Source organism: Apium graveolens, chromosome 3 (genome assembly GCF_009905375.1).
Source record: "Apium graveolens cultivar Ventura chromosome 3, ASM990537v1, whole genome shotgun sequence".
NCBI classification, from domain to species: domain Eukaryota; kingdom Viridiplantae; phylum Streptophyta; class Magnoliopsida; order Apiales; family Apiaceae; genus Apium; species Apium graveolens.
Genome location: NC_133649.1, coordinates 215,771,305 through 215,796,855, shown reverse-complemented (window position 1 = coordinate 215,796,855; position 25,551 = coordinate 215,771,305). Strand labels below are relative to the sequence as shown.

The window sequence follows — 25,551 nt, the reverse complement described above, 5'->3', positions numbered from 1 at the left end:
AATTCTGTGTATTACTACTAGTAATTTATAACCTCTGAAAAACATAGAGTTGTGGGGCTTGGGCCCTAAGGAGGGTCAATGGTGACTGGAGACACAAAAATTCAAGATAAGTTTTCAACCATACAGAGACACCGGTATGGGGCATGTTAGTTTGTTCTTGTGTCCCACTTTTTTATTTTTGTGTACCACTATGTTTACAAGTATTGGGACTCTGCTGTTCTTGAAATTCTCCATGCAAATAATCTACTCCAAATGCTATAAAGAGAACAACACTCAAGTATTCCATTTGGAAGTTTTTGCACACTAGGTCTTTACTAGATCTCTGAATAGTATATTTTATTTAGAGAATCTTGTAAGTTTTGGTTTGGAGTAATTTCTATGTTACTACACCTTTATGTAGATATTCCCCTTGTGGAAGGGTCATCATATATGTTGAAGCATAAGCGCAATATGATTAAACAATGATTTGGTATGTGAATACAAGTCATTATATGTAATATACATGTAGGGCAAGAGGAGCCACATACATAATTGATAGTTTGCTCAATGGCACATGACAGTGATGTGTGTATCTAAGTAGTAAAGTATGATGAGCATGCATAGTAAACAAAGAATGAGGCACCTGTAGGAAGTGAGAATAAAGACACAAGTGATATGCTTTCCCATACTTTTTCTTCTCTTTGCTGATAAGCAATAGAAATATGGAAAGTTGTGTTTTATTCGCAGCAATTCATGCTATCCAGCACAAATTTAGATAGTAAAAAAACCTAGTGGTTTAGTGGAAGCATTTTAACATGGAGTCGAGGGGTCGTTCTTAGACTTCTTGCGAAAAAGCACTTGTGCAATCTTATCCTATCTTTGAAACTTCACGTTCACCATTTCATCTAAGCATGCGCCTATAAACAATTACTGGAAAAAGTTATGTAAGTGGGTGAGTGTTAATTAAGCCACAAGCAACTACAAACTGTTGTTGAGTTATATGGATAGATGAGGTGGAGTCACTAATTAATGGTTTTAGAGGATGAACCACAAGCACTTGCCAAGTTAATTCCATCAGTGCAATCCCCATAACTTTGTGTTTGCTGGCTACATATATTATTATAGCCGCCCTCTGCATTTAGGCCTTAACATTAAGAGATAAGCTTCTGATATCACCTTAGTTATATCTAATTTTGCTTTCATTAATTACTAAGTTATGTACTAATCATGGAACTTTCCATCCATTCCACAGTGGGCGTAATTTCTTTTTTTACCCAAGTTGCACTCTTCAGAGCCACACTGAACTGTCAGTCCAAATCACTCAACTAGTCCACTACTCGTTTCAGTTCTTTCAGTTTAATGAGAAAGTTGGTGCATTTCTGCGACATGTCCTAACTAGTGACACGGTTAAGAAAACTGACTATCACCAATCTGAAATGTCTCTCTGAAAGCCTTTAAATTTCAAACAAATTTCAAAGTGTTGTCATTTTCTTTTGGTTATGCTTGATTTCAGAGAGGATCACAATATTGTACACCATGTGCGTGTCTAATTGAAAGAATAATAATGATCTTGTTTTATTAACTCATTGTCACAATTGATTATATTCACTTGAACATCAAAGTCAATAGTGTCAAAAACTCAAAAGTCACAGATGTATGCCCCAATGTATCTTAAAGGCTATGCAGTAAACATGGGGTCTCAAGAATTCCTGTCCTTGTCGATATAGAGGACAATTTGGTAATTCTATTATTGGTTGATTGCCAGATGGATAACAGTCAAATGTTGGAAAAACAGTTAAAATGGAGGGAGCTGTGGATGAGGAATAAGTGAATATGAAGACCACACATACGCACACAAATGTACTTGCACTCATCAATATTAACTAACTTTCATACGCTGATATGCACTTCCAAAATGTGGAAGTTACAGTAAGAGGAACTTGTAAGTATGTGTATGATTCACATTTATAAGTATTTCTTTGTCCTGCAACTTGTTGCTGATGAATTTTTTATTATAAACTTGTATTACCAAAATATGCAAGAATAAAATGCCGGAGAAAACAAACAAAAGCCCTTCAATGAGTAGTGAATCTTCAGCAGCTCCAACCAAACCAATGAGATCTTTGCTAAGAAGGGTCTTCAGAACAGTTCCTGGGATCCCAAGTTCTTGGGGAAATAATAATAGTATTCAATCTCCTCGAAACAGAACTACTTTCCAGAGAGATGTTGAACAAGAAGATCTTCAATGTGCTGGAGCCCATTGTTTATCTTCATACTATAGCGTTTTTGTTGCTCGGCTTGCCATGATGGTATGTGATATTATTATCAATCACGGTTGTGTACTGTTTGATGTTTCATGAAGAAAGAGTGAGGGAAATTAAATGATGATATGTATTAATGACGTATTTTTCATCAGTTAAGTCTAGATCAAGGATGAAGATTTTAAGTAATATCTGGCGACCTGTGTTAATAATGTTATAGATGATAGCTAAAGTTTGTTATCCGAATGATATGAAAAAAGATACATCAACTTTGGTATTCTGCAGGTCATGCTAGCAATTCTGATAGGGCTATTAACCTTACTGACTTGGCATTTTACAAGGGTCTACACGAAGAAATCATTAGAAACTTTAGCATATGGCCTTCGCTACGAGCTCTTACAACGTCCCATTTTGCGAATGTGGAACATCTTTAATACTACTATTGAGATCACAACAGCACATGTTAAGATGTCAGAGTTTGTGATGAAAAAATACAGCAATCCGGTTGATCAAGCACAGCAAGTTGAGGTTAATTTTTATACCTAATTGAACATTTTATAAGTGTGTGATTTAATTTTGTTTCCAGAAATTGCTTGTAGAATTTTTGCTAATCAATATGTAGGCTTTTGACTCCCAGCTATATCAAGTAATGAGGGACATGACATGGGCACTGTTTGCAAGCCACAAAGCTCTCAATTCCATCACCATAAATTACAGAAATGGTTTTGTACAGGCTTTTCATAGAGATCATAAAAGTAACAATACATTCTACATTTACTCTGATCTCGTCAACTATTCAATCAGTGGCACCTATAATACAAACATGCTTTCCTCTCGTCAAGGCTGGAATGATCAATCTGTGCATAACAATATCTCAGCAATCTGGTACCGGGAACCGTTAGATCCTGTAACAGGTGAAAAGATAGGAAAATCAAGGGCAATCCTGCCAGATGATTTGATATATATTGCAGGGATTTCACAAGTACCCGATGGTGCAGCTTCGTGGCATGTAGCAGTAAGCAAATACAGTGAGTCACCATTGCTTTCTGCAGCATTACCAGTTTTAGACTCATCAAAGGAATGCATCGTGGCTGTTGTGGGTGTTACAACAGCACTCTATAGTGTTGGTCAGTTGATGAAGGAACTTGTTGAATTTCACACCGGACACATTTATCTGACCTCACAAGAGGGATGGTTACTGGCTACTTCAACAAATACTCCTCTTTTGATGAATACTACAGCAGGGCCAAAACTTATGATGGCTGCAGATTCTGAAGACCCTGTGATACGCTCAGGAGCTGATTTGTTACAGAAAACGAATGGCAACTTGACTTCCACAAATCATGAGGTTCACATAGAAAATGTTAGGCTCGGGCACCAGCTTTATTACATTGACACATTTTTTCTCAACTTAAAGAGACTTCCCATGGTAAGTTTCTCTATATTACATCCCTAGTCTATGCATTAATAAACTCATTTCCTAGAGTTTCAAGAACTTTGGTTATATGTGTAGAAGACCACATAAATACGAGTGATCAGAATCGTTGCATCATATATATCTAATGCTTAACTTCTGTTGATTACAATGTAATTTTGTTTTGTTTATTGGCCACCTAGAATCAAATGAACATGGTTTCTTGGCATTATATTGATCTAATGCTTAAATTTTGTTGTCTACCATTAGTTATATTAATATTAATTGCTCCTGATAACTTATGTTAAATTTTCGGATTGTCACAGGTGGGAGTTATCATCATTCCAAGGAAATACATAATGGGAAAGGTTGATGAGAGAGCAATTAAAACATTGATAATACTAATATCCGCTTCTCTGTGTATACTTGTTACTGGTTGTGTTTGCATTTTCATATTGACAAATGGAGTGTCAAAGGAGATGAAACTAAGAGCAGAACTGATAAGCCATTTAGATGCAAGACGCAAGGCAGAGGCCTCCAGCAACTACAAAAGTCAGTTTCTAGCAAACATGAGGTGAGTGTCAATAATCTGAAGTTGAAACATGCAGAATTAGTCCTCAGGTATATAAATTATATGTGACGTTTTTGTAATCTAATCGAGCTGTGATCAACATTCTAAAGTAAAATTTTCTTAAAAATCAAAAGAACTGATAGTTACATCTCTATTAGTTAAAATCGTGGTTGCTGTAAGTGAATGTAATCTAATCAAGCTGTAATTAAATTCTGTAATCAAGCTGTAAAATTCTATTAGTTCTTTAAGTGTCACTAACAATCTGTTTGCACTTGCATTTTCTTAACTATTTTTTTTTTGAGTGCAACAGTCATGAACTTCGAACACCAATGGCTGCAGTAATTGGGTTGCTGGATATTCTTATGTGCGACGATTGTCTCACAGGCGAACAATATTCAACGATTACTCAGATCCGTAGATGTTCAACAGCGCTACTTAGGCTTCTTAACAACATTTTGGATCTCAGTAAGGTGCTAAATGTCAACGAATTATTGTTTGCTTGTGATAGAGTATTGCTAATTTATATAACTATATGCTGTTTGCATTCCTAGATTCCGGATTATTATTAAATTGTGTAACCTATATTTATACTCAGATCAGTCGCATACTTTACTTTTCATAACACTTCATCTTACATCCTTTTGGATTTTTTCATCCAAACTATCTGATAATTGAGAGGGAAGTTTGGAAATATTATTATATTTGTTGTTGAATAGCAATTTTAAGATACTGGCTTATTCTTTAGAAAATATCAGTTTTATATTGTCGAATGAAAATTTTATACAGGTCGAATCTGGAAAGCTGGTTCTGGAAGTAGCTGAGTTTGACTTGGGGAGGGAACTCGAAGGACTTGTAGATATGTTCTCTGTCCAGTGCATTAACCACAATGTGGAGACTGTTTTAGATCTTTCTGGTCTGACCTAAATCCCTGACATGTACTTGCATTGCTGTTCTTGTCAAAATCTAATATACGTTCATAGTGAATGTTATTGTTCATTACATTACTTATGCAGATGATATGCCAAGATTAGTTCAAGGTGACTCTGGCAGAGTAGTGCAGATCTTTGCCAACCTCATCAGCAATTCTATCAAGTTTACAACAAGTAGGTCATCGTCCTATTTCCAGACTTCTTTATTATTACTATTTCTTATTTTTGTTTAGTCACATTATGCTATAGCAGAGCTAACAGGTCATGACTAGATTCAAGGATTGTAATCCATAATCTCATATAATCGCTGCACATCACAAAATAGGGTTCGATTTAATTATAGTGGCCTTAAATTAGGTTCCCTATATCTGTAGGTAATCATTTCGAAAAATATTTACCCTTTCAAACCCCCTTTATTGAGATTTTGAAATAGTATTAGTCATTCATAAGCACAAACAGACAATTCAATTGCTTATTATTCATGTTTTCTTATGGCACACAGCGGGTTACATTGTTCTGCGAGGATGGTGTGAGAATCCAAATACCTTAAGTAGTACAAGGAAATGTTCCCTTAATCAGAAGGATCCAAGATCTACACCTGCAACAAAGTTTAAGCTACAAAGAAGCCATGACAAAAGATTCTGCAGGAAAGACAACAAATTGATTCTTTATTTTGAAGTTGAGGACACTGGCTGCGGTACAAATATAGATTTCTTTAATACTACAGAATAACTTCATGACAAGTATTCAGATTCTTTATATAGCCTTTTGTTGTTTTAGGAATCGATCCACGAAAATGGGACTCGGTATTCGAAAGCTTTGAGCAAGCTGACCCCTCAACAACTCGCCTGTAAGCTATCTATGTGAAGTATGCTGTAAGAACTAAGCTGTTTCATGTGTATGTTTAATGATAAGGTTCCCAAGTTACAATCAGATAATTTTGTACTTTTCAGGCATGGTGGAACTGGTCTTGGTTTATGCATTGTGCGAACTTTGGTGAGCAACCAAAATCACAAATTATGGACAGAACGACGAAGTACTTCAAAAACAAATTTTATTTCCTATCAGTATAAAACAACGTTCGACCTCCCTATGCTTACAGGTGAATCAGATGGGTGGAGAAATCAGGGTCGTTAAGAAAGATGGACCAGGGACTCTCATGCAACTCTATCTGCTTCTCAGCGCTCCTGTTGATGAAGCAAGAGGGTACAACAGTTTAACCTTTGAGAAGCATAACCTGACAGTAAGTGTAACTTCTAATCTACCTTGATATATTTGATATATGCTAGAGATTATAATGGTACTGAAAGTTTAAATGCAGATATTGCTTGCACTTGGTGGGAAAATGGGTCGATTGATTATGTCCAGGTGGCTACAAAAATATGGAATGCACACCTATGAAGCTTCTGAGTGGAATGAACTAACACAAAGACTTCAGGAACTTTTTCAAGGTGGAACTTATGCAAAAAATTCACTCAGTAGATTCTCAAGAGCTGAAGAATTGAATACAGAAGACAAGAGGATATCAATATTTATCATAGTTATCGATATAAGGCTACTTGACTTGAGCACAGATATATGGAAGGAACAACTAATTTACTTGGATAGATATTCTGGGGGAGCCAAGTTTGCGTGGATACTGAATCATGACACCTCCAACAACATTAAGATGGAGCTTCGCAGAAAAGGCCATCTACTGATGGTTAATCGGCCACTTTACAAAGCAAAGATGATTCAAATAATGGAATCTGCCATAAGAGAGTCTGATCTTGAATTGCAAAAGGATATAAATTCTTCAAGATGCATAGTTGGTGATGAGATGCGTGAATGTCTTGAAATGAATCAAATTCATTCCGACAATAGCAGCTCTAGTGAGTCTGATAAAATAGAATTGAGAAACCAGAGCTTGACTGGGCTGCAATTAGGAGAAAACCAACAAAAACATGCCAGTAAGCCCTGTCTGTCACGATACGAGGCAGTTAATAATTGCTTTGTTGAGTTAAATGAAGTTCACGCAGAAGAAAATGAGTTGAGAAGAAATGAACAAAACGTGAGCAGGACATGTTCTAACAATCCAAGTGGTAATATGTACTCAACAAGGAGTACAGATGAACATAAGTCCCTTCAAGGCGTACGAATACTTCTTGCAGAAGATACACCGCTACTCCAGAAAGTTGCAACCATAATGCTTGAAAAATTAGGCGCAACAGTTGAAGTCGTTGGAGATGGACAGCAGGCAGTGGACGCTCTAAAAATCGTGACTAGTCCAGATGAGTATCTCCAGGCATTTTCACGAGAAGACGGGATCAATAACATTCAAGCAAAAGGACATGATCACTCAACATATGATTTGATTCTTATGGATTGTCAGGTAATATGCGATCACTTGCTTTTATTGCTTACTCCTTACGGATCAAAGATAATTTTATTCTTTCAAAGATGAAAACAGATGCCAAATTTTGTTATATTATATTGACAAAGCAGATGCCAAAGATGGATGGTTATGAAGCTACAAAAGCGATAAGAAGATCAGAGTTAGGGACTAGTTCACACATTCCAATTGTTGCACTAACTGCCCACGCAATGTCATCCGACGAAGCTAAATGCTTGGAAGTTGGTATGGATGCATATTTAACAAAGCCGATTGATCGTAAATTAATGGTTTCCACCATTCTGTCAATGATAAAAAGAAGTGCTTGATTCTTAACGAGGACAATGTAAATTAGTTAGGATGACAAGATATCTACCGTTTCACCAGTAAATTTTTGTAAAATTAAGCATTACAAAGTGTAAAAGCATATTCGGCTTTCTAGGCATATATGTAGGATTTTTTTAGTTATATGAATGGAGAGTTTCACTGTAATGATGTTGATGGGCAATAATGCCTTTGTGAATATGAAATTTATTTCAAATATGATTAATTGTATTATTATTGTAACTTTAATTTAAAAATAATGTTAGACGGAGAAATTTGGTCGTTGACCGGAACAAGTATACAAATCACACTCGCAGCAGGTTTGCATCTAGAAATTCTTGTGTCATTTGTTGATGGAGGAATTTGGTAGTAATAAAGTTTGAGTTTCGTAGTCGGAAACAAGACTTGTGACGGTGATTTTTTATCGAAAAACGTGAACAATGTTTGGTGGTTATGATTATTGGTGACTGAGATTACTTAGGGTTAGTGGTGGCTCCTATGCGTTCTCGCTTCTAACCCTTGAAATTTGCATACGTATCCCTATTTTTAGGGAATCAAGCCAGCTTAAATGAACAAAGGCCCATATTGTCATTATTTCACTTAATAATGCCCAAATTGTCACTTAAGGGGAGAAAGACCCAAAATGTCACCTCATAACGTTGTATAATGTTCCGTTTTTTAATACATACAAAACGGAATATCGTCTTCCGTTTTTCCTCTTATTTTTTTAATACCGTAGCAACGTGACTTCAAGTCACGTTTTGTATTTCCTTTATTCTCTGTTTTGTTTTCTTATTTTAAGCTTGTTTTGATGTATTATTTAGGGTTCCGGAAACATCATTTAATATTACGTTTTTCAATATTTATATTTACTTAATATTTTTAGAATTTATAAATGATACCATGATTTAATAATTTTTAACATTTAAGGTTCACCAATTCCCTTTTGGGTTTTAGAAACATTTAAAAAGAAATTAATAAATGTTACACCGATTTAGGGTTTTGGATTTAGGGTTTAGGCTAGCCCTAAACCCTAGGAACCAGAAATATTAATTTTAAATTAAATAATTATCAAATTAACAATTTTTAACATTTAGGGTTCACCAATTCCCTTTTGGGTTTTAGAAACATTTAAAAAGAAATTAAAAAATGTTACACCGATTTAGGGTTTAGGATTTAGGGTAGACCCTAAACCCTAGAGCCTAAACCCTAATTTAATCTAGGGTTGACTCAGCTGGTTAAAGAGGGGATAACTATCCTCTTGGACACAGGTTCGAATCCCACGGGAGGAGAATTTATGATTATGCCTCCTGAGTCAGAGTCTGTCGCTTAAATGCGGTTTACCTTGGTTCACGTGATTTGCAGGCTATTGCGTGAGTCCGTAGGTTTTACCCAGTGCGCACCCGAAGGGTAGCGGCTGCGGGTTACCTACGATAAAAAAAAAATTAATCTAGGGTTTAGGGCATTTATGCGCTAAACCCTAAGAACCAGAAATATTAATTTTAAATTAAATAATTATAAAATTTAAGGATGTAACTTAATTTAATAATTTTTAACATTTTAGTGTTCAACAATCCCCTTTTGGGTTTTAGAAAATAATTTAAAATATTTTTTATTAATTTATGATTTAATAATTTACAAGATATAGTGTTTTGCTTATTTATTTTTTTTTTAAAAAAATGTAAAAACGTTACTTTATGTGATGTTTTGCTGCAAAACGCTGTTTTATCTAACGTTTTGCCCTATAAAAAAAATCAAAGTGCTAAAACGGTACACGGAGCTCCCTTTCCAATATATAAAAACAAATTAAAGTGCTAAAACGGCAGACGAAGTTTCGTTTTCCCATATATAAAAAAATTAAAGTGCTAAAACGGCAGATGAAGTTTCGTTTTACCTTAAAAAAAAATCAAAACGGAACACGATGTTCTGTTAAGAAGTGACATATAGGGCCATCTTTTTCGAAAATGACAATTTGGACCATTTTCTATGTCAAAATGACATATAAGACCACCACCCTTAATTTTTGGGAACAAGAAACCTAATGGGCTTAGATCTCTTGTCCGGAGGCCCAGTAAGAAACCTACCGAAAACCGTCTTCTACTAGTTTTAGGAATGTCCGTCGATGAGTCCCAACCACAGAGGCCCAAGGCTTGTCCACGACTTCGAGACTTCACGGATAAGGCATCTCCCTGCCCAAGGATAACCCTCTGTTACCCGCTGTTTCTCTAATCCGCGGACGCAGGTATAGTCGTGGTTCACCCCAAATATTGGACGCATCCTTGTCCCCCGTATTAGGAGCCCCTACCAGATTACATGATAAGTGATCCCAAACTTTTGGGTGCAAAGTGTAGCATACTCCAAAATCTCCCAACGAGGACACCCGTTGACTACAGAGACAAAGCTCTCAAAGCACACATCAGAGTTCACCCCACATCCTCAATGAGGACACTCATTGACTACAGGAGGAGGCCTTCCGTCCAGGCATACCCTAGAGGTCTCTGACCACGGATAACGCCTTCCAGTGGTTGCATTACAGGAAGGAGTTCTTCAGTAGAATACCTACAACAAATAGGTTAGTAATAATAATCTCCTCTTTCCTTGAATCATCCATAGAATTCGTCCAAGAGACCCTGCTGAAGTCCCATCCAGGCCATCCTTCTTACTTGAGGCGCGTCCTAACACCTTTATAGGTCATAGCTAGCCTAGAGAATCATCCAAGATTCCTTCTTTTAATAACAATAGGATGCGCCACCTTCAACAATGAAGGCGTGCCTTGTTTATTAAAATGTTTTAGCACTGATCTTCCTGTAAGTATAGGGGCACGCCTCCCCATATCTGTAGGGCGCGCCTTCTTCTTTTATGATAAAAATATTTGTCTAATCTTTTCCTTAATTTAGGCATCAACATCACAATTCTGATCAATTGACCCGATTTTGACCCGAACAAGGTTTATACCAAATTTTAGACATAAAAAATAATAAAGTTAAACTGGATTCGAATTTAATATACGTTTCCTATAAATATTTCTACCGGATCCGGATTAAAATTATGAATCGATCATAATTCCCAAGTATTTGTTACAATAATCTAATGTATTTATTTATAGGTGAAGAGTATTGAGATACCTAACGCTAGCGAGTATGGTTATAATCAATTCAGTTTAAAATCATGGAAGTCGAATGTTGTTGATTTCTAAAATCAAAAATTAAAATCGTAACCGAAATCGACTAATTCGACTTCGGTTTCAAATTCACCGGATCGATTATAATGAATTTGATTTTGCTTAAAAACCGTTTAAAATAATAATGACAATTTTATAATAAATTCCTATACAGTTAAATCTTGATGAATTAATAATCGATAAAATAATAATTTGGTTAAAATAATATTTTTCTTCCGGTCCCAATATAATAAACACAGTATATTTTTACTCTCTCTAAAGTAATAAACTCGATAAAATAATATTTTTCTTGATCCCGACCCTATTACTAAGGTTAATTGTACATTATATACGTCATAAAGCTAAACCAACTCTGAGTGTGCACTCAACTTAACAATAAGTTCAATTTTAAATTAATTAAATTCCTAAACATGAGCACTATATACTTTTTAATTTTTTTATTTTATATTAAACAAAAATTACTTCCGCAAATTTATAAGCAACCTAGATATAGCCTAAAAATGTAACCTATTATATTTAATAAGATTGTCAAATATTTTTAAAATAAAATAATATTTTTTTAAAATATAACCTAAAAATGTAACATATTATACATAATCAGATTGTCAAATATTTTTAGATTAAAATAGTAATTTTTTAAATATTTAACAAGTTGGTAAAATCGCAAATGCCTTCACAAAAGATTTGTATTTTTGATAAATACTCAATAATAGATTACATTCACATTTTTGTTATTTTAAACAAATTGTATTAGTACATAAAAAATAAAATTTATCCTTCGAGGAATATCTAAATAAGTTATATTTTCGTAAATTATATTAAAATCTTGATAAATAAATAATTTAAATCACATTAATATGAAGAACTCATCTCAATAAAATGAAGGACTTAATTGCATGAAGATGGCCTCAGTTATAATTTTTTTGCACAAAACTAGTTGTGTTTTAACAATAGGCACCCGCATAACTCTCTTTTAATTTTTTTAACACGCGATTGCATTCTGTCAGTTGCATCTAACAGACGTTAAATAAGAAGGATAAACTGGAAAAAGTCTATTTTCAACGACTATTACTCTCATATACAGTGATGTATCTCTATGTAAACACATACAATACTAAAAACTAACACTTCCGTCCTAAAAATCATTTGGGGTAAAACTAATCTTACACACAGATGACATACAAATATTTTTGTGGAAGTTGGACCGTGGAGAGGACTGCTAGAACAGAGGCAAACGGGGGTCGAAAATTTCTTGGTTGTGTTCTTGGTAGTCGAGGTTGTGGGTTTTTCAGATGGGTAGATGGTTGCCAAAGATGCAGGGTACTACAAATTGAAGTGAAGAAGACTAAATTGGAAGCTAGAAGATGGAAATTAGGATGCTTTTTCATAATGATCCTGTTTTTCTTCTTCTTTATTTGGAATGTACCCTTGGCTGAAGATGTAAAAGAAGATTTTTAAATCTTGTAATGGTATCTAATGTAATGGATTATGTTTATCAATTAATTATGTGGTTAGCCTATCATTGCATGTTTATACAAAGTAAGGCATCTACTAGCAGAAAAATGCAATATACACACATAAACATGTTTGGTTAGATATCATAAATCCATCATAATGTATTGTTGGCAATAGAATAGCCTGTCCTGGTAACCAAAAACTAGCTGAAAAAAGGAAGGCTTGAAGCCTTTAATACCAGCTATTACATACCCAACAAACGTAATGGCACACAACATATAACTTGCAAATGTATAGCCATACAAAATGGCAATTAACAGACCCAACCATAAAAGAAGACAGTCATAAATATGTTCCCCCACATTACTACCAAACCACCATTCTTGTTAGACACAACAACAAGCATGAAATATGACATTCATCTCTTCCTCTTTGGGTTATTTTTCCTGGTTTGTTCTTCAAAGGCAGAAGTTGAGCTTCCCTGGGTTCCATGAATCTGTCTCTCTTCATGTTGTTGCATCATCTCGGGTAGTCTTTGTTGGTCTTGACATGTTGAGGGATTTGTAGAAGAATTGCCCCCTACACGTTTTGTTTCTGTTAATTTATTAAATTTAAGTAAGTTGGCACTAATGAAGATCTTAAGAACATAAACTATAGTATACACACTTGTACCTTAAGTGCACAAGTTCTTGAATTATGACCAGGTTTGTTGCATGTTTTGCATACACAAGTTGACTTGGCTATGTTAGGTACAGTTCCTTCCTCGACAGCCTTTTTAATTGCATCATATTTCTGTACATTTTCAATGAATCTAAGTATGTCTTCAAAATTGCAAGAAAATATTTCATGAAAAACCGAACCTCAAGTTTACCTTAGCAACACAAGTCCTGGCATTGTGCCCCCTAGCTTTGCAGTAATGACAATTCACAACTGTACCAGCCTTGCTTAGCTTTGTGGCATCGGATGGGATGCCATTCTTTGTAACCCTTTTTGTTAGGTCCCAATTTGTTTGTAGAAGGGGGGGTTGAATGCAAACAATACCGTTTAGTCGAATAAAATGCGGAATAAAATTGTGAAACAAAATTCAAGTTAAATAAAACTTTTATTAAACTTGAAAGGTGTTACAACTATGGTATCAGTTACAAGGGATTAATCTCAAATCAATTATTACAAATCTAGAATAAATTCGACATGAACTTTTTCTATTTTTGTAATTAAAAGATCAAATGATAAATGCGATTTGAGATTAAGTTCTAGGGATTTTAATCCGCTAGATTGATACACAAGAACAAGATAAGTATTTCTAGTTGATTGGATTTAACTTTACTATCTAGAAATTGATCTTGAAGTTGCAGATGAGATGTAATATTTTTCTGCTCCTTTTTCTTTTTGTTCTTGAGTATGTTCTGTTTGATTGCTCAAAAAAAATGTAACAGACTTTTGCTTCTTTTTATCAAACAGCCGAATGTAAATTGATCTGGTATGACAATCCTTTTGGCCAGCAAGACTTTCGGTGTGACAAAATTTACAACTAGCAAGACTATTAAAATGAGCTAGCAAGACATTCGGTATGACTATTGATTGTCATACCGATTGTCATATTAGTTCAAATAAATTGTCTTGATGAATTAATAACTGATTTTAATCTAAACAGAAATTCTAATAAGACAATTAAATATATTGGCATGACTTTTGTAACACCCCCAGATCTGGGGTCGGAGATCCGGGTCGTTACGAGTTCCATTTCCCTTAATAACACCCAATCTTAATAATTACTCAACTACTCTGTACTGTGACCCCACAATAAACACACACACCACACGTTATAGTCTCAGAGATGAACATCCAAAAATAACCACAAGTCATTTTATTCCACAATTATCTGCCAATACACCTTAAAAGGTTTTCTGAATAAATTTACATTTCTTTGCCATTATTACAATTCATAAATATAAATAAATCTGGTACATCAAAAGTTGAAAGCCTAGCCTATTGGTAGTTCCTACCTCAGCTACGGCGGCATCAGTGCTTCTAGAAAACTGCGGAACGTCTCCTAACCTCTTGCGAATCGGGAGCTTGGTCCGGTTCATCTTGTCTATCTGATGTTGTGTGATGAAAGAAGAAAGCAAGGGTGAGCAGCAAGCCCACCAAAATAATATATATAATGATTAACAATATATGAGCCTTCTCATAGTACTCATGAAAGTCTTGGTCAAAAGAAATGAACCAAGTTTGATATCTTAATGCGATGAAGTCGCAAAATATTCAGTATATATACATATATACTTTTCAAAATATTGGAAGTCCTCTTCCATGCATAATATACACAAAATCCCAGTGTATAACTGTATATATAAAAAAATATCGTTGCAAGGTGATCTCATACATCTAACCTTGTCTCAACGTTTTTCTGAAAATCTTTGTCATTCATAAGACAATTATTAACTAGATATAAGTTTAAAAGATGAGGTTACCAAATACCCCAATATACTTATATCTTTCCCAATACTACTTGAACTACCACCGTTCAAGTTATAACCAGTTTCAAAAGTTCATCACATAGATGAGACTACAAGACAAGATTTGAATAGATTCAACCTTTAAAATATCATCAAAATAAAATGAGGTTATGAGATACTTCATTTGATGTAAACATCATTTTGAAAACTTGACCCTGCCAACACTCAACAATCGCCCAACCGTAGCCTTTCTATCGAAGTGCTCTGGGTAGTGTTGCAGAAATTATCCAATTGGATGATGAACTCATTACGGGAGTTTGCCGCGCCAGGAAGACCACTTACGATGATCAGTCGTAGTAGTACAACCCCACCATTTTCTACATGTAGAGGAGAACCTGTCGGATTTACTTGTCAACCGAACACTGAACTCCTAAGGAATGGACCGCCTTAGCGGAACTTCCAGGCCATTTGGGCCAATATAATAAGGCTGGGCCGGCGCTACTCGACCACTTACGCCACTCCTAGTTCAGATGAAATCCATGACTCTGAAACGTAAAGCTCGTTTCCCCTTTCCCCAAGTAGAAACTTGTTGATACGGCTCCACCAAGAAGTCGTACCTAGTTGGAAAGGAAAACTCACCGATATTTCCCAGGCGATGCCTGTTAATGGATTAACTTGTTCCAAGAATTTTACTTCCCGAATATTGGGTAAGTAATCAAAAACTCTTTTACCAAGACAGCAACCTTGTTGCGAATATAAAACACACCACCGAGCCGGATCCCCCAGGTTTTGAGCGAGTATTTAAATCCCCTTTTTAAAAGGAAGATCTTAAATATAAAAATAGTTTTGGGATCCGCTCTAACTTTTGAAAATCATTTTAAAGACTCGAAAACACTTTAAAGAGTGTTTGGAGTAAAACTGATTTAATGAAGTAAATCAGTCCCCAGAATATTTAGAAAATGTCTGAATATTATTATTTAAATAATATTCCCATAAAAAAATAATCTTTATAAAATAATTGAAGTAGAAGTATTAAAACTTATACTTGAAATGAATAGCAAATAATCAAAGATATATTTATACGAAAGTAATATCTTTATTTGAATAATCAAAAATAAGTTTGATTATCGATACCTTATTCTTTAATAAAATAAAGAATATATCTCAGCAAATAATCGGAGTCATAGATCCTCAAATGAATATTCAAATAATATTCAATAAATAAAATAAGCTGAGTCCTAATACCTCGAATGAATATTATAAATAATATTCATTAAATAAAATAAAGGAGTCATACATCCTCAAATGAATATTCAAATAATATTCAATAAATAATGTAAAGGAGTCATACGCCTTCGAATAATATTCGAAATAATATTCAATAATAAAATAAAGTTAAAGTTATCGAATAAACCTTATTCGATTAATAGTTTTAAAAACTATATCCATATATATATATATATATAAATAAATAAATATATATATATATATATATATATACTCGGGAACATCGACTCCCGGTTTAGAAATATGTTCACCTTTTATCCCCTATACTAAGGGTATACGCAACTACTTGCTTATTTCTAGCATAGGTATTATGCAACTATAAGCATTGAAATCAACAGATAGATAACCAGATTACGAAACAGACATGCATATATACCATATTAGCATGCTCCAATATATCGCAAAATTTGCTAATAACAATCATGCAATATCACAAGATAATGCATATACATATATTTACATCACAACAACAGTATAACGGGTAGAAAACTTGCCTGAGCGACTGGGGTTACGAATGGCTCGGGACGAGTCTGGTAACCTATAAACAACAAGTAAGTTGGAATTAAACCAAAGTCACTTGTAAATCTATACTTTAACTAACTTAGACTCTAACGCTTGTTTTGCGCTCACTGATTCGCTTAAGCCACTCGGGTACCCTCGGCTCCGCCATTTTTAATAATTTAACCTTTACGAGTTTTAAAGCGATTCCTTCGCGAGTGTCTTACCAACTGCCTAACACACTTACCATAAATGTTTCATACATTAATTAACCCTTTTTGGTCTTTAATCTATGTTTCAAAGTAAGGCGAGGGGAAAAGTTTCGTTCGCGAAACGCCGTTACTTGAAACAGTCGTTTCTCCTAAACCGTGCATCGGAATCGAACGAACTACATATCAAAATGAAGCTCGTAACATGAGCTATCTAAACATGGCAGTGGTCATAATCTAGCAGGGGGTTCTCGGGTCCTAATGTTATGCACAAAAACAGTCCAAAGAAAATCGGATGTTACGACGGCTATGTTTACGCGATTACCAATGTTTAAACCATTCAAACCCATTCCAAATCAACCTCAAATCCAACCTCAAATCCATCATACAACAAACATCCATCCTTATCACATCATAACAACCCCAACAAATCCACATTAACCATTTATACTTATTCCTCACATGAACTAAAAGCTTTACTTAGGTTCTTTAACTAATTACCAAGATTTACAACTCCAACAATGCAACAAAACCAACTAATCTCTACAAACTCAACCAAACTTCAACCATTCAAGCATCATGCTTCACATATGCTATATCAAACACATTCAATCCTAATTACTCAAAACTAAAGCTAGGGTTTGTAGTTTATACCTTCCTTGGAGAGTGGAGAATCAAGAGAATGGCTTGGAATCACCTTTAAAGCCCTTATCCAAGCTTATTCTAAACAAAACTTCAAGAACACAAATTTTAGTTCTTGAAAACACTATTCACCATCTTCTTTCATGATTTATAGAAAAAGATTGGCTTGGAATTAGAAGCTTAAACTTATAGGAAGTATGTAACTATCCATGGGGAAGCTTAGATAATTACCTTGCTAAATAGTAAGTGGAGGAGCTTGGACTTTCATTTTTTAAGAAAACCACCCGAGAGCTTCATGAACAAAGCCTTGGTTGCTTTTGATTTTTGATGAAAATGGTTTTTGCTTGGCTTGGTTGCTTGGTTTTTGTGCTTGCTTTAGTCAATTACCTTCTTGCCCTTGAATTTGTGTGGTTCTCATTCAACCACACCTCCTTCCTTCCCATGTCATGCTTATATCATCCTCATGATGTCATCCTCCCTTCCTTGTCCTCTTTCTATTGGTTGGATGACATCATTCCCACTAATCCCTTTGATTAACTTCCTAATCGTTTGCCTAATGACCGCTGATCTGTTATACGGTTCGCTTAACTTTCGTTCTCGTTTATCGTTTGAAGGATCATACCCGGGATCTTATTACTTAGGTTCCCTTAACCTTTCTCAATACATTATATTCCTTTTTATGATCCTCTATTATAATCCTTTAATTTAAATCCTTTTTATCCTGTTACCTTATACTCAATTCTCTCCGTATCTTGTGGATTTCCGGGAAAAACCAAAGTGTTCGGAATTGGATTCTGACGATCTTTACATATACTTATATACTTCATAGAGTACTAATAATATCCCAGAATATCCATAACAGAACCCCTACATAGTGTGGCATGAAAAGTTTTCTCATTCAGCAAAAACACTATTCATAAGGGTTTCAAAATTTTCCAAAAATTGGGGTTATTACAGTCTCCCCTCCTTAAAAGGATTCCGTCCCGGAATCAAATAGAGAACAAATGGGGATACTTTCTTAGCATTACACTTCCTAACTCTCGAGTCAATTTTACCACATTGTGGTTCTACCACCAAACTCTGCCTAGTTTGATAATCCTTCTCCTAAGCACTTGTTCCTTTTTACTCTATAACCCTCCCTGGTTGCTCCATATAGGTTACGTCGGGTCGCATATCTATGCGCTCATATGCCTCTATTTATCTGGCATCCGAATTACACTTCCTTAACATTGATACGTGAGACACGTTACGACCTGCTACATGTTCGGGGTTAGGGCTAGCTCCTATGCTATCCTCCTAATACGTCTTAATATATCCAAGGGTCCAACAATTCGTGGACTTAGCTTTCATTTCTTTCCGAACCTTATCCTTCCTTTCCAAGGAAGTACCTATAACAACACTAGGTCCCCTATTTCATACTCTTTTTCCTTTCGTGTCAAATCAACATACTTATCATATCCATCTTGGGCTACTACCAGCCGTCCTCTGATTAGATCTATCATATCCTTGGCCCTTTGGACCACTGCTGGTCCGAGCATCTTGCGCTCTACAACTTCATCCTAACATAAGAGAGATCGACATTGTCTTCCCTCAAGGATCTCATAAGGCGATATCTCAATACTGACATATGATCTATTGTCGTAAGAAAACTCAATCCGTGTTAAGTGATCATTCCAATTTCTTTCAAGTCTATTGCACAGACTCTCATTATAGCTTTTAGCATTAGAGCTTTTGCTTCTCAATACCCATTCTTTTCCAGTTCGTAATCGCTACTACCTTCCGTTCCTAATATTATACTGGTTATACTTTTGCTCGTTAGCGTTCTATAACCTTTTAATAACCACGTCAACCTTAGTATCACGAATGTGTTCCCATTCCGCATACTACCACCACTTTATTACTCCTTTTTCAGTTGTTTCTATTTTCCAAAATTTGATCAATCAAATAGAAGTAAAGGAATTTGTTGAGAGATCACTATGATCATGAACACTTGTTATATCGCATAGTTAGTACAGAAGGTGGCCAGCCTTTAGTACTTGACAAGCAATTAAACAACATGTGGTATCCTACTAGGCTTCTATCACAAAGATAGATAGTCATTCGGCAATACCTCCCCTTCTGGAAGGGTTGTTCTTCTCAGCTTACATGAAATAAAAAGAAGAGAAAAGAACGAACTGAAGAGAATTTTATATATGAAAAAAAATATATTGTCACAAAATATCTGGCTTGGAACCTACCTCTGAACTATAGAGGTTTGTCATAGGAGAACAAAACATAAACGTATTTATATCAGCATCAAGTATTATAGCATCATATTTCACATGCCTAAATATTTGCTATTCCGTCCATCATTCTATGGACCCATGCTCTTCCTCGAGCTTATACACAATTACCTTTGAAACTCCCTCGATGTCGAAAATCGAACCTGGGATCTCATTCTAGACATCATCGTTACTAGAATTCTATGCTTGCACCGCAACCTTCCTCGTATAATAATACGACTCTCTATTGATAAGAAAGAATAAATATTCAATAGGTAGATACTCTACTTAATTAGTCTATCAATGATAACTTATACACTACCACTACCCGATTAGTGGTATTCAATCTCAACATCCATTCCAATACAACTCTCACGGTTGTAACCAGCTCATTACTCGCAGAATCATTGCTGCATTACTATGGTCCACTACTGACCTACTGTCGTCATTCATTTTCCAAGAAGTCTTAATAGCTAACCATACGGAGTCCATACATGTCGTATCAAATCCTTCTAGGGAGGTAACATAATCACCATTTCTGATTCATGAAGAACACTCCTGATCCTGACATACATACATGACATGAAGCAGATAAAATTGCAGAAGAGTTTCAATCAAAGCAACGATAGCAGGTTAATACCATTCTAAATCATATGCCTTAAATAGAAGACTTACTCAAAGGTTCGTCTAGTCCTTTTTGAAACATGGTCCTGGCTTATCTCAAGATAGGACCTATTAAGATAGATAGCCCGTTCATGGCGATTACACGAATTAAACCTTTACCAACTACTATTACGGTTGGGTATTGCACAGTCATCAGGAGGAATGTCAATCTTCCAAACCATAATACAACCTTCGCAGTTTTAACCATCATCACTGTATTCTTTTGGCACAAGCGCCTATAATTATCCTCTTACCTTTAAAGTGTCGGCCACCTCTTTAGCCTTTCCTGATAGTAAAATTTCCTTACAGTCAATGTCATTTTAACCACCTCCAAATACATTTTCTACCTTATTTCAATCACAGCTTATGTGAAGATGGTCTCAGTCTTTAGAGGTTAATCACTGTCATGACTGACGCTCAATCATAATTAGAACATCTTTTATCTTAAGTCCTAATTGCCCTGAACAATTTCGACCATTACTGGTTCGATCCATACTTTCTTGTGGTTTAACACGTGCCTCACTTGGCAACATTATAATTACGTCATATTTCCTTTATCAACATTTCTATTCTTGAGAATTTTGAATATTACTTTCTCCTTGTAAAACCTCTAAGGTTATCCTTCAATCGTTCCTCCTGTATTCCCTAGATACAGGGCATATCACAATACCATTTACTAATACTAGAACCATTGTCTATATTCTTCTGAAAAATTTCTCCACTGATTCTTAAAGGTTGTTGTTACCTTAACCCTTTCCCAATCATACTGTCAAAACTCATACTGTCCCTATTAAGGGTGACATGCCAACCTTTATGCAGTCCCCTACGATTCATTTTAAGTTACCAATGTTCTATCCTTAATTCCACCTTTAAAAGGTACCTGCGTCCTTCCATGGATAAATCAAGTCATATATCCTTGATAGATTATCTTATTCATCATTCCCACCTTGATAGTCTATACCTAACTTCATAATAGCATCCTTATTCAAATTGAGGTCAATCCATATGGCCTCCAAAAGATAACAATGGTCATCCGCTTTTCTTTCCTGATTTGGTAATGATAACATGGATGTTCTGGAAGATATTGGTCATGTTCAATGTGAACCTCTTCTTAATAATTCCTTATTTACTTTTGTTGTTTATCTCAACAGTCATCTCAATGTTTCGATATCTCTCATACCTGGCGTCTCCCTTTCTGGGTATCGAGCCACCGGTCTTACATTTCACATTATTGAAGGTCACTTCCTTCATCCAATTTTTCCTGATTTCTTACTTTCTTGTCTCCTCAGTCTATCCGTGTCTCAATATTTATCCTTCGAACTATCTCAAGGTTTCCTCAAATCCTCCCAACTTAAAGGGGGTACAATATATGTATCTCTTATGCCTTCAACCATCAATTTTAACTCATGGTGGATCATCATCATCCTGACGATTACATACTTTTCTATTTCTATTGCTATGAGTCTTTAGGGTTTCCTCATACCCAACTCCCTTATCATTCCTCAAACTCTATTGCCTTTATATTCCTTTCCACTTCAGTTTCTTTTTATTTTCCTTTCTCTTATCATTATTTCACAAACCAATCACAATATAAGCATTGATTTCAAACATCCCGTCATTCTGGATTCGTGTCCTCAGAACGAATCTTGACAACTTTTACAACTTAGATTCATAATTTATCATACTTGTCTGCCTTTGTTCTGGCTCTAAAGCTTTTACACTATCTCCTTATCTTTGGGAATTACTTTCCCGAAAACAATTGACTGGACTTAAATCAGTTTATTATAATCTCTTGCTCCGTGCCTTTCTTGGTCTTTCACCAGCGGGTGGTCTCTCCCTTAGGAGGGTAAGTGACAAAAACAGTCGTTTTGAGATTCGTCAATCATTTAGAATCTCAAATGATTCCTATATTTCCTTTAGCCAGGCTCTTGCCTCGATTGGGTCAACCTGTTCCTTGGAACTCTGAGAGCTTAGAGACTTACAGGTCCTGAAACAATTTCCTATCGCATTATTTCCTCAAGGTGGTGGTTGGGGATAATAGTCTAAGTTCTGTCTAGACAAGTCCATGAATTGCCGTATAGGAGTACCGTCTCGGGTCTCCTTTCCTTACTCGACTTTCTATTTCCTTAGTACGAAATGTTTCATCCTACTCCCCATAATTGGGGTCATCTTTTAATTTAAAATCCTCATTTTCCACTCCGATATGTCATGGGTTCCTTCTATCTTGATGGCGTCCTCCCTGACTATCATATTCAGGGTTTGCTCTAACTCTTATTCCTCAAACTAGCTTTCATCTAAGATTTCATCTTTAAGCTCTTAAACATTTGGAACCCAAATTCTATAGGAATACCTCATTATTCCCTTATCATCTCTCTCGGTATTAATCTCATATCTATTTGTTGGCTCTCTGCCTTCATTCATCACTTTTTCTGGCACAATATGTTCCTTTCCAATAATTCGGGCTGTATTGCAATCTCAAACAACTTTTCGGTACCGGCTCCGGTTACCTTCATATCTATTTCCATTTTTTCAAAATCTCTTATAAACTCTCCAAAAGACATTATCATCTTGAGTCTCTCCTTTTTTTTACTAAGGGCATCAGCCACCATATTGGCTTTCCCCGAATGATAAAGAATCTCCCAATCATAATTCTTGATTAGCTCTAACCGCCTCCTCTGGCGTATGTTGAGCTCTTTCTACGTAAGAATGTACTAGAGCACTTATGGCTTAGGTAATTCTCGCACTTCTCTCCATACAAGTAGTGCCTCCAATCTTTAGGGAAAAACTATTGCCACGAGCCCAAGCTCATGGGTGGGGATATCGAATTTTATATTCCCTTAATTATCTTGACGAGTACGCACTTACCTTGCTGTGCTGTATATGAAGCACCCTAATTCCTTATGCGAAGCGTCACTACACATCACAAAATCTCATTTTCCATCCGGCAATGCCAGCATAAGGGCCATCACCAACCGCTGCTTCAGTTCTTGAAAGCTGTTCTCGCATTTCTCTGTCCATTCGAACTTCTCAGTCTTACGAGTAAGCCGCGTTAAAGGGGCTACTATCTTTACAACTTGAACGAACCTCCGGTAGTGACCGGCCAATCCTACCTCTGGTAGTCGACCAAACCATGATCATCAATTCATCAGTGGTCCTTTATCCAATCCTGTCAGGATCCTCCATGGGATCCTCCTCAACAACTATCCCTTCTAGGACAACATCCTCAACCGCTACATCCTCAATATCAACATCATCCGGTCCTGCATTAGGACACTCTGTCGGATCCACAATCCGATCTCCAATTAGTAATAAACATCATCACGCTGTTGCTCCTCAACCTCAGGGTTCGGAGTCCCGCTACCATCTACGATAATGAACTACGCTTCTATCACGATATTTATAAGGGTTCCCATAAGGGTTTTAACTGTCAGTGCTACGTTAGGTAGCCCGACTATGAACTTGGCAAGAGTTCTTATTATCTTAGTTAACTTATTATCTTAACGTCCCATCATCTCTGAGGTTTATAACGCTTAGCTCTGATACCATTTCTGTAACACCCCCAGATCTGGGGTCGGAGATCCGGGTCGTTACGAGTTCCATTTCCCTTAATAACACCCAATCTTAATAATTACTCAACTACTCTGTACTGTGACCCCACAATAAACACACACACCACACGTTATAGTCTCAGAGATGAACATCCAAAAATAACCACAAGTCATTTTATTCCACAATTATCTGCCAATACACCTTAAAAGGTTTTCTGAATAAATTTACATTTCTTTGCCATTATTACAATTCATAAATATAAATAAATCTGGTACATCAAAAGTTGAAAGCCTAGCCTATTGGTAGTTCCTACCTCAGCTACGGCGGCATCAGTGCTTCTAGAAAACTGCGGAACGTCTCCTAACCTCTTGCGAATCGGGAGCTTGGTCCGGTTCATCTTGTCTATCTGATGTTGTGTGATGAAAGAAGAAAGCAAGGGTGAGCAGCAAGCCCACCAAAATAATATATATAATGATTAACAATATATGAGCCTTCTCATAGTACTCATGAAAGTCTTGGTCAAAAGAAATGAACCAAGTTTGATATCTTAATGCGATGAAGTCGCAAAATATTCAGTATATATACATATATACTTTTCAAAATATTGGAAGTCCTCTTCCATGCATAATATACACAAAATCCCAGTGTATAACTGTATATATAAAAAAATATCGTTGCAAGGTGATCTCATACATCTAACCTTGTCTCAACGTTTTTCTGAAAATCTTTGTCATTCATAAGACAATTATTAACTAGATATAAGTTTAAAAGATGAGGTTACCAAATACCCCAATATACTTATATCTTTCCCAATACTACTTGAACTACCACCGTTCAAGTTATAACCAGTTTCAAAAGTTCATCACATAGATGAGACTACAAGACAAGATTTGAATAGATTCAACCTTTAAAATATCATCAAAATAAAATGAGGTTATGAGATACTTCATTTGATGTAAACATCATTTTGAAAACTTGACCCTGCCAACACTCAACAATCGCCCAACCGTAGCCTTTCTATCGAAGTGCTCTGGGTAGTGTTGCAGAAATTATCCAATTGGATGATGAACTCATTACGGGAGTTTGCCGCGCCAGGAAGACCACTTACGATGATCAGTCGTAGTAGTACAACCCCACCATTTTCTACATGTAGAGGAGAACCTGTCGGATTTACTTGTCAACCGAACACTGAACTCCTAAGGAATGGACCGCCTTAGCGGAACTTCCAGGCCATTTGGGCCAATATAATAAGGCTGGGCCGGCGCTACTCGACCACTTACGCCACTCCTAGTTCAGATGAAATCCATGACTCTGAAACGTAAAGCTCGTTTCCCCCTTTCCCCAAGTAGAAACTTGTTGATACGGCTCCACCAAGAAGTCGTACCTAGTTGGAAAGGAAAACTCACCGATATTTCCCAGGCGATGCCTGTTAATGGATTAACTTGTTCCAAGAATTTTACTTCCCGAATATTGGGTAAGTAATCAAAAACTCTTTTAC

At 35.9% G+C, this 25,551-nt stretch overlaps 1 protein-coding gene across 2 annotated transcripts; it reads left to right on the top strand.

The window, feature by feature from the left end:
• Positions 1 to 1,802: 1,802 nt before the first annotated feature.
• Positions 1,803 to 8,055, top strand: LOC141713095 (histidine kinase 1-like). 2 transcript variants are annotated; one of them, XM_074516335.1, is made up of 14 exons: positions 1,803 to 1,921; positions 2,022 to 2,288; positions 2,526 to 2,768; positions 2,863 to 3,669; positions 3,981 to 4,228; positions 4,536 to 4,695; positions 5,012 to 5,138; positions 5,239 to 5,328; positions 5,657 to 5,851; positions 5,935 to 6,004; positions 6,108 to 6,150; positions 6,257 to 6,397; positions 6,476 to 7,525; positions 7,639 to 8,055. In XM_074516335.1, the coding sequence occupies exons 2-14, from the start codon at positions 2,028 to 2,030 to the stop codon at positions 7,852 to 7,854; spliced, it is 3,651 nt and encodes a 1,216-aa protein (XP_074372436.1). In that variant the 5' UTR covers positions 1,803 to 1,921; positions 2,022 to 2,027; the 3' UTR covers positions 7,855 to 8,055. The 2 variants fall into 2 exon arrangements, with proteins under 2 accessions (XP_074372436.1, XP_074372437.1); XM_074516336.1 differs by having other exon boundaries at positions 1,803 to 2,288; positions 2,878 to 3,669.
• Positions 8,056 to 25,551: the final 17,496 nt, after the last annotated feature.

Coding starts and splice junctions, on each gene's coding strand:
- LOC141713095 (XM_074516335.1), top strand. CDS start 2,028: ATGCCGGAGAAAACAAACAAAAGCCCTTCAATGAGTAGTGAATCTTCA. Junction 5,139..5,238: donor GACTGTTTTAGATCTTTCTG/GTCTGACCTAAA, acceptor TTACTTATGCAG/ATGATATGCCAAGATTAGTT. Junction 7,526..7,638: donor TGATTCTTATGGATTGTCAG/GTAATATGCGAT, acceptor TTGACAAAGCAG/ATGCCAAAGATGGATGGTTA.